Source organism: Mandrillus leucophaeus, unplaced genomic scaffold (genome assembly GCF_000951045.1).
Source record: "Mandrillus leucophaeus isolate KB7577 unplaced genomic scaffold, Mleu.le_1.0 Scaffold265, whole genome shotgun sequence".
NCBI classification, from domain to species: Eukaryota; Metazoa; Chordata; class Mammalia; order Primates; family Cercopithecidae; genus Mandrillus; species Mandrillus leucophaeus.
In genome coordinates this window covers 2,893,144-2,905,671 of record NW_012102754.1, presented here as the reverse complement: position 1 = coordinate 2,905,671, position 12,528 = coordinate 2,893,144, and the positions used below count along the sequence as shown (strand labels likewise).

The window sequence follows — 12,528 nt, the reverse complement described above, 5'->3', positions numbered from 1 at the left end:
GAAGCTGGGCAGTGATTCTCAAGCCTGATCCCAGACCAGCAGGCAGGATCAGCGTCACCAAGGAGCTTATGAGAATTGCAGATTTTCAGCTCACACCCTAGACTTCCTGAACAGAAATTCTGGGGTCTATCAGTGTTTTCTCAAGCCCTCCAGACACACACGCTGGAGTCTGAAATCCACCGTGCTAGGGAATAAGAGGTCCGTCCAATCCTGGAAGGAGAGGCTCCCATCTCCAACCATGGTTGAGACTAACACCGCTCCTGCAACTGGGGTTGGAATTTCAATGCAGGTAGGGCTGAGGGGTGGCCAATGAGTTGAAAGCCGGAGCAAGAGGACTTGTTTTGTTCCTGCACCCCGATTTTACTTACATTACCCGGGGCCTCGAGGGTGACTGATAGAGATTAGCCCTGAGCGTCGGCCCCTCGGCGCCGCCACTGCACGGCGACAGAAGGGGAGTCAAGAGGGACGCTTGAGTCCCTTGACTGTCCTCCCCTACGAGCTCGCTGTGAAGACAGCCCCAGACCTGCGAACTCTGGGCAGCTCTGCGGCCGCTTGAACACTTCCCGCGTCTTCCGCCCGGCGCTAGAGGGCGCACTCCGTGACTGGAATTGCGGTCTCCGCAGCCCCCAGCCTCTGGCTTTCCCGGCTCCGCTGCCTCCGGAAAACTACAAGTCCCAGGATGCCCCGCGCGGGAGGGTCACGTGGGAGGGGCGGCGGGCGCGGCTAAATAGTCTCCATCGGCCATTTTGTGGGAGAAGCCGCAGCGCCGCCTCTTCTCTCGCGTCCTCGCATCCGTCGCCGCCGCCTCTTCCTCCGCCTCCTCCTTCGCCTCTTCCTGCCTCCTCCCGGCTTCCGCCGCCGCCACTCCAGCCTAATCCCAACCCCAAGGCGAAGCGTTTCCTTATTTATTTCCGTTTTCTCGCCACTACAGCCTCCTGACACGGTGATCCGGGCGGGCCCCGCAGGAATTTTATCCCCTCACCGGCCTCACACTAGTATCGCATGTCCACTATCCAGAACCTCCAATCTTTCGGTAAGATCCCGTCGCCGCCGCCTCCCTCCCTTGCCCCGCGCGCCTCTGGGCCCGCTGCCCGCCTGGATCACCGCCCCTAGGGGCCCCGTTTCTGCCCTCCCCGCACTCCTAGTGGGGCTTTGTCTCGGCGCCCAGAAAATGGCGACGGGGCCCCTGGCGACCCCCTCCCCGAGGACAGCGCCGGACTCCGAGCCCTCCTCTCGGAGCCCCGGCCGCGGGCCATGCGCCACCCCCTGCCCCGTCCTTGACCCGGCTCTCGCCTCCACTTCTGCCCCTTGAAACCTTGGCGACCCTATTTCGTGGACTCCTAGATCGGCCCTGCTACTTGCAAAGGGGATGCCGGGCCAGGGGAATTACGAATCGGCGCCCGTTCTCTGGCAGCCCCTGGGGGCACTTAGGGAAAGATGCGGATGCAGGCCTCTGATCTGTCACTGGCCAGTGGTTCAGTCTTCTCTGCTTGCGTAGCAATTTGTAAAATTACGCCTCTTGATATATATCTAATCTACTTTTTTTTTGGCAAGGCACAGTTACGGTTAAATGATTAGGGTGGGCATATTCGAATGTTTATGTTTTCCTCAGAATGTAATCGAGATGACGCACATTTTTATAGCGGCTACAATATTAAGGTTTTCTAAGTCTCCTTTTTCTCGTTAGAGGACCATATTCAACGATAACATCTGTAACAACGTTTTTCTACAATGGACGTAGCTGTCCAAATGTTTCTCTTTTTGTGAGAGTACCTTGGGGGTTTTATTAATACTCCACCCCCATCTCCATTCCTACCGGCAGAAACAGCAAAGACACTGGAACCTTCACTGATGGCTGTCAGGATTGGTAGTATAATGTATTTGTGGAAAGTACTTTCTAAAAAATATTTTTCTACTTTGGATTTTTTTTTGTATCCGTTTGCAGACCCCTTTGCTGATGCAACTAAGGGTGACGACTTACTCCCGGCAGGGACTGAGGATTACATTCATATAAGAATCCAGCAACGGAACGGCAGAAAGACACTGACTACTGTTCAGGGCATTGCAGATGATTATGACAAAAAGAAACTTGTGAAAGCTTTCAAAAAGGTAAAGGGATTAGGAAGAAAGGATTAGAGTTACTGGTGCACACCTCTGAACTGGATTATAATTCACACCTTTGTATCAGCGTGGATGAAAATGACTAGACCAAGAAAGCTGTTCTCATGTTTGTAATTAACATGTAAATATTTAGTTATTCTCCCGGTGTGGTGTCTCATTTTAAAAGAAGATTCACGTGGGTTTCAAATAAACTTAAATGTGAAATATTTAGTTCTTGATGTTACACATAAAATCATTTCCTGGTTTACAAATTAAATTGGAAGGATTGTGGATTATAGAAGACAAAATCTGTTTCTCTAAATATGATCTAGCTCACTGAAATGGTTAATTCTGTTCTTATGGTGAAATAAAACCTCGTATTAGTTGACTAAATTTTGTTGTATATTTATGCACCTTTCCAGAAATTTGCCTGTAATGGTACTGTGATTGAACATCCTGAATACGGAGAGGTTATTCAGCTTCAAGGTGACCAAAGAAAAAACATTTGCCAGTTTCTCTTGGAGGTGAGTGAGTGGGTGCTTTATGTGTAACCTTGAGATTGCTTTTAACATCGTATTTAAAGGCAACATGATTTGTTTTCTACTAAGTAAAAATCATACGAATGAAGGAAATTAGGTGAAATAAAGACATGGTACTTATTTGGAAAGTAAAGACCTCTGTCAGGTTTATTTTGTCATTAGAGTATTCTGATCATTTCTGTATATACACACACGATATTTCTTGGTATGTAAAGTATTCAAATATGTGTTGAATTGTTGGCTCTCAGCAGTGCATGCCACAGACAACAGTGTTGCAATAAGCTGTTGATAGTGATTCTTTTTAATTACTCTCCCATGTTTTCTTAATGAATTTATGTATTTCTCAGAGTTATTTTGCTAAATTAAATTTTATTTTACAGGTTGGCATTGTCAAGGAGGAACAGCTTAAGGTTCATGGATTCTAAAATGAACCTAAATACGTGGAGAATTTCTTGAATAGTTTTGTTCTCTAAACCTGGTTTGGCTGCCTTGTGAAATGATTGCCTGCAGTAAACGGACTTTTCATTTATTTAATCATTCAAACTTGCATTCACATCTGCATGATTACAGAAAACATGGGGTATGTAGGCTAGTAACACATAAGAAAATTGCAGTAAGATGGTAACAAAACCTCATATTCGTCTTTACATGTTTCCAATGGAAAATGTTTTGAGTGTTTATTGTTCAGTTTATTACGTTTCACTTGATTAAATGTTTTTTGTTGTTGTATTAAACCATGTACGTTGCAGCTTAACAATAAAAAAAAAATCTATGAATTCTTGTGAGCAATTATGCTCCCAAAGCGAAGCAAGTAAAATACACGTTTTGTCTTTCTTAATTGGAGTTCTCATTCTGCAGATATTCCTTCTGATTAGCTTCAGCTGTTATACCCAGCGCTTAGAGGAGAACCTTTGTTATGCGTAGCTTCTGTTTTTCATTTACTGATTGAAGAATAGAAGCAGGAGTAGAAATTCAGCCAGAGCCACTATTCATGGCAAAGCAAGTGAAAGCTGTCGAAGAATTTATCAGATTGTAGTATTAAATGTTGTTAAAGAGTATCAAGTTTAACAATATTAGCACATAGAGTTCTCTTCTGTGTTCTTATCAGTTGTTACTGAGTTGCCAACATAAGTCTATCCCTAAGTACCAGATACTGTAATAGCCTTGTGACATAAAGTATATTTAGTCACAGGCACTTCCCTGCAAGTGTAGGTTGATGGTATCACTGTCTTACAGATGGAAAACATTTGGCCTCAGGTTAATTTCCCAAGAGTGTTAGAAAGTGACAGGGTGGCAGCCCAGAGATTCCAGCCAGGAAATTTCTTTCACTACATCATGGTTTTGGTATGTGTTTCACCAAAGGGAACCAGAGCCACAGATGACAATGACCAGGGGTGGTAGTGGTGTAAGAAATTATGACCAGCCACGGTGTCTCATGCCTATAATCCCAGCACTTTGGGAGGCCAAGGTGAGCAGATCACTTGAGGCTGGGAGTGTGAGACCCCCAGGCCAATATGGTGAAACCCCACATCTACTAAAACTGCAAAAAATTAGCCAGTGCGCACCTGTAGTCCCAGCTGCCTGAGGCTGAGGCATCAGAATCTCTTGAAACTAGAGGGTGGAGGTTGCAGTGAGCCAAGGTGGAACCACTGCACTCCAGCCTGGGCAATAGAGCAAGACTCTGTCTCTTAAAAATACATATAATTTGCGGTTCTTAATTAAGAGATTTCTGCAGCTCATCTTGAGTTCCAGGCTCCTTTCTATTAAGTAGTAGTTATTTACTTGGTTGTACGAGCCATGCCACTAAAACCGTTTAGCCAATGCAAAGAAATGCATCTACAAGGGCAAGCTTTTTAGCTTACTACAGTTGGATAAGGATGGTACGGGAAAAAAAGTCTTATTTTGGGGTCAGTGAGCCCTAATGAGCCCTTGTCTGTATTTTGGTGATACTGGTTTTTGGGAAAACAAAATCAGCCCCCACAAAGTTGCCCCTTAAAGACAGTAAGTAATAAATAGGTTTGTTATTTTCTCACCTCATCCTTCCTCCAATACAGTGAGACAGACTATTAAGAGGTATACACCAGAATATAGACCCAAATTTGATAAGCTCATTTCTGGAAAACATCAGTATAGTTTGATGAAGATCAAGAGGTTTGGGAGAATTTTCCAAGTTATTAACCTGCTACGTTTTCATCTGTAATATTGTATAATAGCACCCTGTTGAGGAGTGCTATGGAAATAGTAAAGCAGAAGTTTATATTAACCACATTCAAGTGCAGCCTAAATAAATACATCTGCTGAGAGCTGAGCTAGTGCCAAGAAAAGAATGTATATGAGATGGGAAAGAAAGCACCCCTCATCCTGGGACCCATAGACAAGCGCTGTAGTAATCACTTCCTGTGTCAGTCCAAAGTGGGTGGGATTAAAAGGCTTGAGGAAAACTCTGGATTTCATGAAGAGCACCTTTCCTGATTCTCTTCCCTTCAGCCTATGAATTTCAGACACCTGATTGGACTTTGAACTTGTGTGGCAGTTCCAATCTTTAGAGCAAGGAAGAGACTAGGAGGCATTGTGTAACTGTGGAGGAAAGATAACATGTCTTAGAGATGCAGCAAATTGGCAGTAGCCAAACTGGATATGTGTCCTCCATGTTGGAAGGTCTTGATCTGCGGTTTCTTTAGTGGTTTATACTTCAGGGTGCACAATGCATAATACCAAGTAGAAGACAAATAGGTTTATCCCTAGACTTTTACACTTGGAGACACCATTAGGAAGTTAAGACCTTTGGTAGAATCATAGCCTGGAGTAAAGTGCTGCTGGCAGCAATGTCCTCTGCCTTTCAGTCCTGGCTCTCCTGAGGCGGAGGAAACCCCACGGAAGCAGTCTGATCAACCTGCTTAGGAACTTGAGTAACAGGAACTGTTCTCTTAACCATTCTAGAAACGGGGTGGCTCTGATCATATGGAAGGGACAGTTCTAGTTCCAGTCATGATGGCAGTTAACCAAAAGAACTTGAGAAATATGGAGTGGTAATGCAGGCTTCTGTGTGCCATGTGTATGCCACCAGCCTGGCTCCACCTAATGGAATGGGTAATAACAGCTTGGGAAAAGGCAACCTCATTCGACGGCCTCCACACACCAGTTGCACTGGGTTTCTGAGGACTCTGCTTACCAAGCCAGAGGTCCATTTGGGAGAGAAACAAAGGCATGATCCTGCTGTAACTAAATCCAAGGGAGTCCTTAATTGTGGACTGTGATGACTTGACAAGCAAGAGGTAGCCAGGTGACATTGTGCTTGTCTGGGATCAAAGGGCCAAGTGAATCAGCTAGAATTAAGCAGGAGCAAAATTATATCAGGAGGCCTCAGCATTGAACACTCTTCACATAGTCATGTAGGCACTTAACTCCTTCTTATCTAGCTAATGGAAGCATGGGGAAAAAAATCATAAATCAGAGGAATAGGCTATATTTCCTCCCTCCTGGAAAACCATTCAGAGGGGAATTAATACTGATGAGAGGAGGGAATGCCAGACTCCTCCAATGTTCCTTACCCAGCATCATTGTGTTAGATGACTTTAGGGATTCTCTGAGCTACACAAGAGAACATAAAATGGCATTTTAAGACTGGGTGCGGTGGCTCACACCTGTAATCGCAGCACTTTGGGAGGCCAAGGCAGGTGAATCACCTGAGGTCGGGAGTTCAAGACCAGCCTGACCAACATGAAGAAGCCCCACCTGTACTAAAAATACAAAATTAGCTGGGCGTGATGGTGCATGCCTGTAATCCCAGCTACTCGGGAGGCTGAGGCAGGAGAATCACTTGAACTCTGGAGGCGGAGGTTGTGGTGAGTCGAGATCGCGCCCTTGCACTCCAGCCTGGGCAACAAGAGTGAAACTCCATTTCAATAAAAAAAAAAAAAGAAAAACTGAAATGGCAATTTAAACTCAGCATTGGCTTGTAAGGATGCCATTGTGGGTCAGGTGGCTCACCTGGTAAGTCGTCGGTCTGATTTTGAACCTACCACGGGTAGCAGTAGATCTGCTGTGGTATGTAGATAACTCTGCACCCTGTGAACTGAGGGCCCTGATGCTGCATGATGCTGGATCTAGGTGCCTTCATCTCAAACTAGTGAACAGCCTACAGACATATTTCATGCAAAAAGCAATGACATATAGAAGAGCGCCATTCATTCAAGGCACAAAAGAAGTTTAAAGCCCCCACAGGGAATCTAATTGATCTCAGGCCTCACGCTGGACTTCAACTGCAGCTCCCTGTTCTAGCCTAGAAGGTTTTGAAGGGCCTCGGGTCTATAGAATGGTCCAGAAGGAGGCTAGCTTTAATCCCAGAGTTTGTCTCCATGTGTCCTTTACCCATTCTTACCAGGACCCCAGACCCCACCTCCTGAGTCCACTGAGCAAGGAACAACATCCCCACCTCCTGAGTCCACTGAGCAAGGAACAACATATTGTCTGGAGAGTGGAGAGAGAACTTTTTTAAAACGTTTTTATTTTATTTATTTATGTATCTATCTATCTATTTATTTATTTATTTATTTATTTATTTATTTATTTTTGAGACAGAGTTTCACTCTTGTTGCCTAGGCTGGAGTGCAATGGCGCGATCTCAGCTCACCACAACCTCCGCCTCCCAGGTTCAAGCTATTCTCCTGCCTCAGCCTCCTGAGTCGCTGGGATTACAGGCATGTGCCACCACGCCCAGCTAATTTTGTGTTTTTAGTAGAGACGAGGTTTCTCCATGTTGTTCAGGCTGATCTCGAACTCCCGACCTCAGGTGATCCGCCTGCTTCAGCCTCCCAAAATGCTGAGATTATAAGTGTGAGCCACCTGTAATTTTTCTATTAAAAATACAAAAATTAGCCAGGCATGGTGGCACACTCAGGAAGCTGAGGCAAGAGAATCAGTTAAACCAGGGAGGCGGAGGTTGTAGTGAGCCGAGATCACATCACTGCACCCAGCCTGGGTGACAGAGCAAGACTCTGTCTCAAAATTAAAATTAAAAAAGAAAAAAAGAAAAGGCCCACCCCCATCCACTCCCTGATCATAAACATCCACTCCTAGTGCATCGCTGCCATTGACTTGTTAAAAAACACAGAAAAGCTTAGCCCAATACTAGCATCATGAAGAATAGTAAATGAGTGGCCAGACACACTGAATGGGAACCAGTAATAGCCCACTTGGTAGATGAAGTATGTTGTAATGAAATACAGGGTACCGGGTAAATGATGCTATTACAGAAGAAATTGAAGGGGGCTGATTCCTGCAAGTATGCAGTCCTTTATCACCCCCTTGTGGCCACTTAAACAACTGGGAGACTCCTGGCAGTTTACATACATTACGAAGGTTTAAGTTGCAGTCATCATGAAAGCACCAGCTGACAGGTTTGATCACTCAAATGTGATCCAGAAATTAATCTAGCCAATCATTTATTATTATAATTCATATAAATCAATTGCAATTTTTCTTTACCTGGGAGAGACAACAATGTTTTCATGGTCTTGCCCTGGGGATATATAAAGTACCTCAGCTGCTATCTACCATGGTGGTGGTAGCAGGAATTTAAATGTAAACAGAGACTTCTGTTTATAGCCTTCAGGGAATGAATGATTAAGCTAGAAAACAGTCAAGACTCCTAAATTGTCTCTTGTTGAGAAACACAATCTGGAATTTGGATACACACACCCTAAATAGTCAGTGCTGTCAGTCTAAACCTCTGTCTTAGGCCGAAACACAAGTTAATATGCCTTTCACTTACAAGGTTGCCTAAAGACTTTTGTCTGGGAAAAGTAGTGTCAGGATTCCTTAAAACCCCTCAATGCCACAATACATGATGCCATTCCAGTAGATCTGAAGAGCCCAGAACAGGACTCATTTGGAAAACTAATCATTAGGAACGTACTCACTTGCAGAGCCCCTGGCAGATCTCACCTGCACAGGTAGGGGAGGGCAAATGAGAGCTCAGTGGTAACCTGGAAATGGTGCTCTAGGGATTTGGTCCCACAGGAATCAACAGCAGCATCACCAGATGGGCCCCTGGTTAGAGATCCCCACAAGAGGTGTTAAGAGGTATTACTTTAGAAAACTTACTATCTCTTTAACAGCAGATCCTTTGGGCCTTTTTACATTGTTATCAAGCATTGCCCCTCATTTTCTCACTTCTCTTGCATTAATAAAAATAGCTAATTCCTTTCCAACACTTACATTGTAGGTCCAGCTCTGAGAATTCTACCTGCATCAGCTCATATAATTCTCTTCAGAGACATCATGACCCAGCATAGATTCCCTGGCTTACCATCACAATCACACCCCTTGCAAATATCATCTCCCCTTGATCCTTTCTCCTTTTTTTTTTTTTTTTTAATTCATTTGACAAAACCCCAGTCCAATCCTTGTTCAACCTAACCTTATCTGACTGCTCCACAACAGCACATAACACCTAGAGATAGCTGGCGGTGGGGCAGGGGGAAAGATGGCTTTTCTTTCTTCCTTTCCCTTTACCAGTCCCTCCTCCATTCTCCACTGAGCAAGGTGAAGGCTTTGTCTTATCCGTCATTGAGGTATTTGACCGTCTTCATTTTCCCACCTCCAAATCTACCCTTTGGAGGCAGTGCTGCATACTCTGTCCTCTTTCCCATACAAGGCATGAAGTACACTTGCTCCACCCATCAAAACAAATCCCTCCATTTGTGTCCTGGGTACCATCTCCTCTTCTCCATAAATTACCACTGTAATTACCTCCTTTCTTCCGAATCATCAGTTCTTCCTGTCTACTGGATCATTTTCATCAGATGGAAACGTTATCTAATACTGCCAGTCTTTCAAATAGAAGAAAAGAAAACCATGGATCTCACATTCCCTTCAGCAAACAAAGAAAGAGCCTGCTTCTTTACCCCCAAACTCTTTCCCCAGTCGGCCTCATCTAAGTAAATGGCACTGACATCCATAGAATTGCTCAAACTTAAAACTTTATCTTTGAATCTTCTCTTCCTTTACTGCCTCTACCCCGTCCGATCTAATGGGGTCTTACTGTTTCTACTTGCAAAATGTACCATATCCATCCTTTCCCCTACCCCAACTTCTGACTAGTGCACCTGACAAGCACCATTGTTTTGCACCTGGATTACTACAGTAGCTCTCCAGCTGGTCTTCTTGAATCATTCACAACACAGAAGCCTGAGTTTTCTCTAAAATTCAAGTGAGATTATATCAGTTCTCTGCACAAAATCTTCTGAAGGCTTCTCATTGTACTTAACATTAACTCCAAACATATTACAGTGGCTTAGAGGATGCCACACCACCTGTTCCCTGCCTATCCCTTGTTCTCGCCATCTACTCTCTGACTCTCCACTACACACATGACCAGACCCACTGGTCTTCAACCTTAAAGCATTTGCACTCCATGTTCATTCAGTTGGTCCGGAAAACTCTGCCCTGCTCCCCATCTCCCTTCTTGTCCCTCAATTTCAGTTCAAACCTCATCTGAAGGAGCCCACCTCTGACCACCTAATCTAAATAAGCCCCTCACCACCCATCCCAAACACAGCACCCTGTATTTTGTTTTCTTTATAATATTTATCTTTATTTAACAACATCTTGCTCATTGTTTTGCTAGTTTACCTTGCATCTCCTTACCACTAACATGTAAGGTATACTAGAGATACTTGTAGGAGATGCAGTCAGTGCCTCACCCATATCCCTTAGCACTCACCTTTCCCACAGATGTGCCCTGGATGCTTCAACTGCAAGCATCTGTGTCCAACTGCAAGCATTGCTTGAGGGCATTCCCTGCCCACAGGAGCATGCAAGGGAGGGAAATACTTGAGATTGGGGCAGGATGGAAATACTAGGGAGTTAACACCTGCCCCCGCACCCCTCACACTAGCAACCTTCAATCAGTGGCAGATGGAAATTGCTATATAAGTAACCCAGCTGGAAATACTAGGGAGTTAACACCTGCCCCCTGCACCCCTCACACTAGCAACCTTCAATCAATGGCAGGTGGAAATTGCTATGTAAGTATCCCAGCTCAGTTACCCTCAGGTAAGAAAAGCATGGAAGCATGGTCTACACTGACTCCCAGGATTTCCCAGCAAGATTGGACCTCAGTTGCCGATAACAGTAAACCGTCAATAAAGTACCATTTATTGGCTCCCTTACCTTCCCTTCTCTGTCTCATTTTCCCATACCTCTACCTATGCTTTCTGAGATCACCTCCCAAATAAACTACTAGCACTTACATCCTTATCATAGCCTTCTAGGGGAACCCAACTTAAGATATCTTTGGACCTCCTACCCCAGTTTAGATCAGGGTCTGAAATACAATAAGTGCTCAAACCTATTGTACAAATGAGTCAATCTCCCTCCCTGTGACCACCACTCACCCTTTGGGAAACTCCAGTTTTATCTATTATACGTAACGTATCTGTGTGTCATTTTCCATTTTGAAGACATTTGGAGCTTGTACATCTCTGAAATGGGAAGAGACTAGATTTTTGTAACAGGATTGCTTGAACATAATTATTTCTGGTAAGCCACCTCCTTACTCTTTCTTTCATGCTTCTCCCCTGGAGCAGGGGAAGAAGAAGGGAGTTCAGTTCCGGGAGAAAGGAAGCTGGAAAAATGAATGCCTAGCAAGGACATATTCTACCAGGGCCTTGGAAAGACTTGGGTTCTAGGCCCCTTTGCCCTTTGCTGACATTTTCCCAGTGGCCTAGCTTGCCCAGATGCTGGGTGAGGCTAAGTTATCTTCTTATCACAATCATTCTACACACGCAAGAAGTATCCATGGGGAAAAGGGTGGATTATTTAGTTGAAGGTGTTGGGAAATTTGGCTCAATGAAGAAAAAGTTGGGTCCCTACTCCATACCACAAACACTAGTGGATTGCAGATGGATTGAAGACCTAATTGTGAAAGGCAAAACTGTAAAGGTAATCAAAGAAACCTAGAAAGATATGTTGTGACTGGGACAAAAAATAAGTGTTCTTTAATTGGTAAAATAAGCTGGGTGCAGTGGCTCACACCTGTAATCCCAGTGCTTTGGAAGGCAGAGGCAAGAAGATGGCTTATAGCCAGGAGTTCTAGGCCAGCCTGGGAAACAAAGCAAGACCCCATCTCTATAAAATATTTTAAAAATTAGCCAAGCATAGTGTCACACACCTGTAGTCCCAGCTATTGGGAAGCTGGGGCAGGAGGATTACTTGAGCCCAGGGGTTTGAAACTGCAGTAAGCTATTATCACACCACTGCACTCCAGCCTGGGTGACAGAGTGACACCCTGTCTCTGAAAAAATAATATGGTAAAATATACATAAAATTTATCATCTTGACTTTTTTATTGCATATCACTCCTTTACTATACTAAACTAGAAAAAAAGTGTAGTACAGTTATTCTGAAAAAGAATACTGGGACCATGTGACAGGGCAAAGCAACTAGAACATGATTAAGAAATCAGGCACAGTGAAAGACACACTTGGACGTGCCCAAGAGGCATTTCACTGCCACAAAACAAGGCCGGGGAGGGATTCTAAAATATATAGCAGAATGCACTTCTACCCTTAGAAGCCAAAAGGCTTATCCCATGTTGGTATGAGGAATGGCTTACTTTCTGATGACCACATATGGGACTAACTATTTCAACTACCACTAGAAACTCCAAAGTGTTTGTGTGTATGTGTATGTGTGTGTGTATATATATATACACATACACACAAATATATGCACACACATATACATATATAGACAAAATTTAAGTTTATGTGTTGAATTATGTGTTAAGTTTATGTGTTGCATTTACTTTTACAAACATATATATACACACATATGTGTTGCATTTACTTATACATAATATCTATATTTTATATAGATAAAAAT

General features: G+C 44.0%; 1 protein-coding gene and 1 long non-coding RNA gene across 3 annotated transcripts in view; one reads left to right on the top strand and one right to left on the bottom strand.

Annotated features, from left to right (window-relative positions):
• The window catches only part of LOC105542669, a 129,447-nt gene extending 128,703 nt beyond the window's left edge, over window positions 1–744 (bottom strand). Inside the window, exon 1 of the long non-coding RNA XR_001006508.1 lies at window positions 369–744. This is a non-coding gene — a long non-coding RNA (uncharacterized LOC105542669). The remainder of the gene's footprint in view (window positions 1–368) is intronic.
• EIF1B (eukaryotic translation initiation factor 1B) lies at window positions 565–3,460 on the top strand. Of its 2 annotated transcripts, none has more exons than XM_011984309.1 (4): window positions 565–1,033; window positions 1,946–2,109; window positions 2,523–2,624; window positions 3,020–3,460. In XM_011984309.1, the coding sequence occupies exons 1-4, from the start codon at window positions 1,003–1,005 to the stop codon at window positions 3,062–3,064; spliced, it is 342 nt and encodes a 113-aa protein (XP_011839699.1). In that variant the 5' UTR covers window positions 565–1,002; the 3' UTR covers window positions 3,065–3,460. The 2 variants fall into 2 exon arrangements, with proteins under 2 accessions (XP_011839699.1, XP_011839701.1); XM_011984311.1 differs by having other exon boundaries at window positions 1,991–2,109; window positions 3,020–3,458.
• Window positions 3,461–12,528: the final 9,068 nt, after the last annotated feature.

Excerpts from the sequence above, each read along its gene's own strand:
- EIF1B (XM_011984309.1), top strand. The coding sequence starts at position 1,003 with ATGTCCACTATCCAGAACCTCCAATCTTTCG. Across the intron at positions 2,110-2,522 it reads TTGTGAAAGCTTTCAAAAAG|AAATTTGCCTGTAATGGTAC; the intron begins GTAAAGGGATTA and ends GCACCTTTCCAG. Across the intron at positions 2,625-3,019 it reads TTTGCCAGTTTCTCTTGGAG|GTTGGCATTGTCAAGGAGGA; the intron begins GTGAGTGAGTGG and ends TTTATTTTACAG.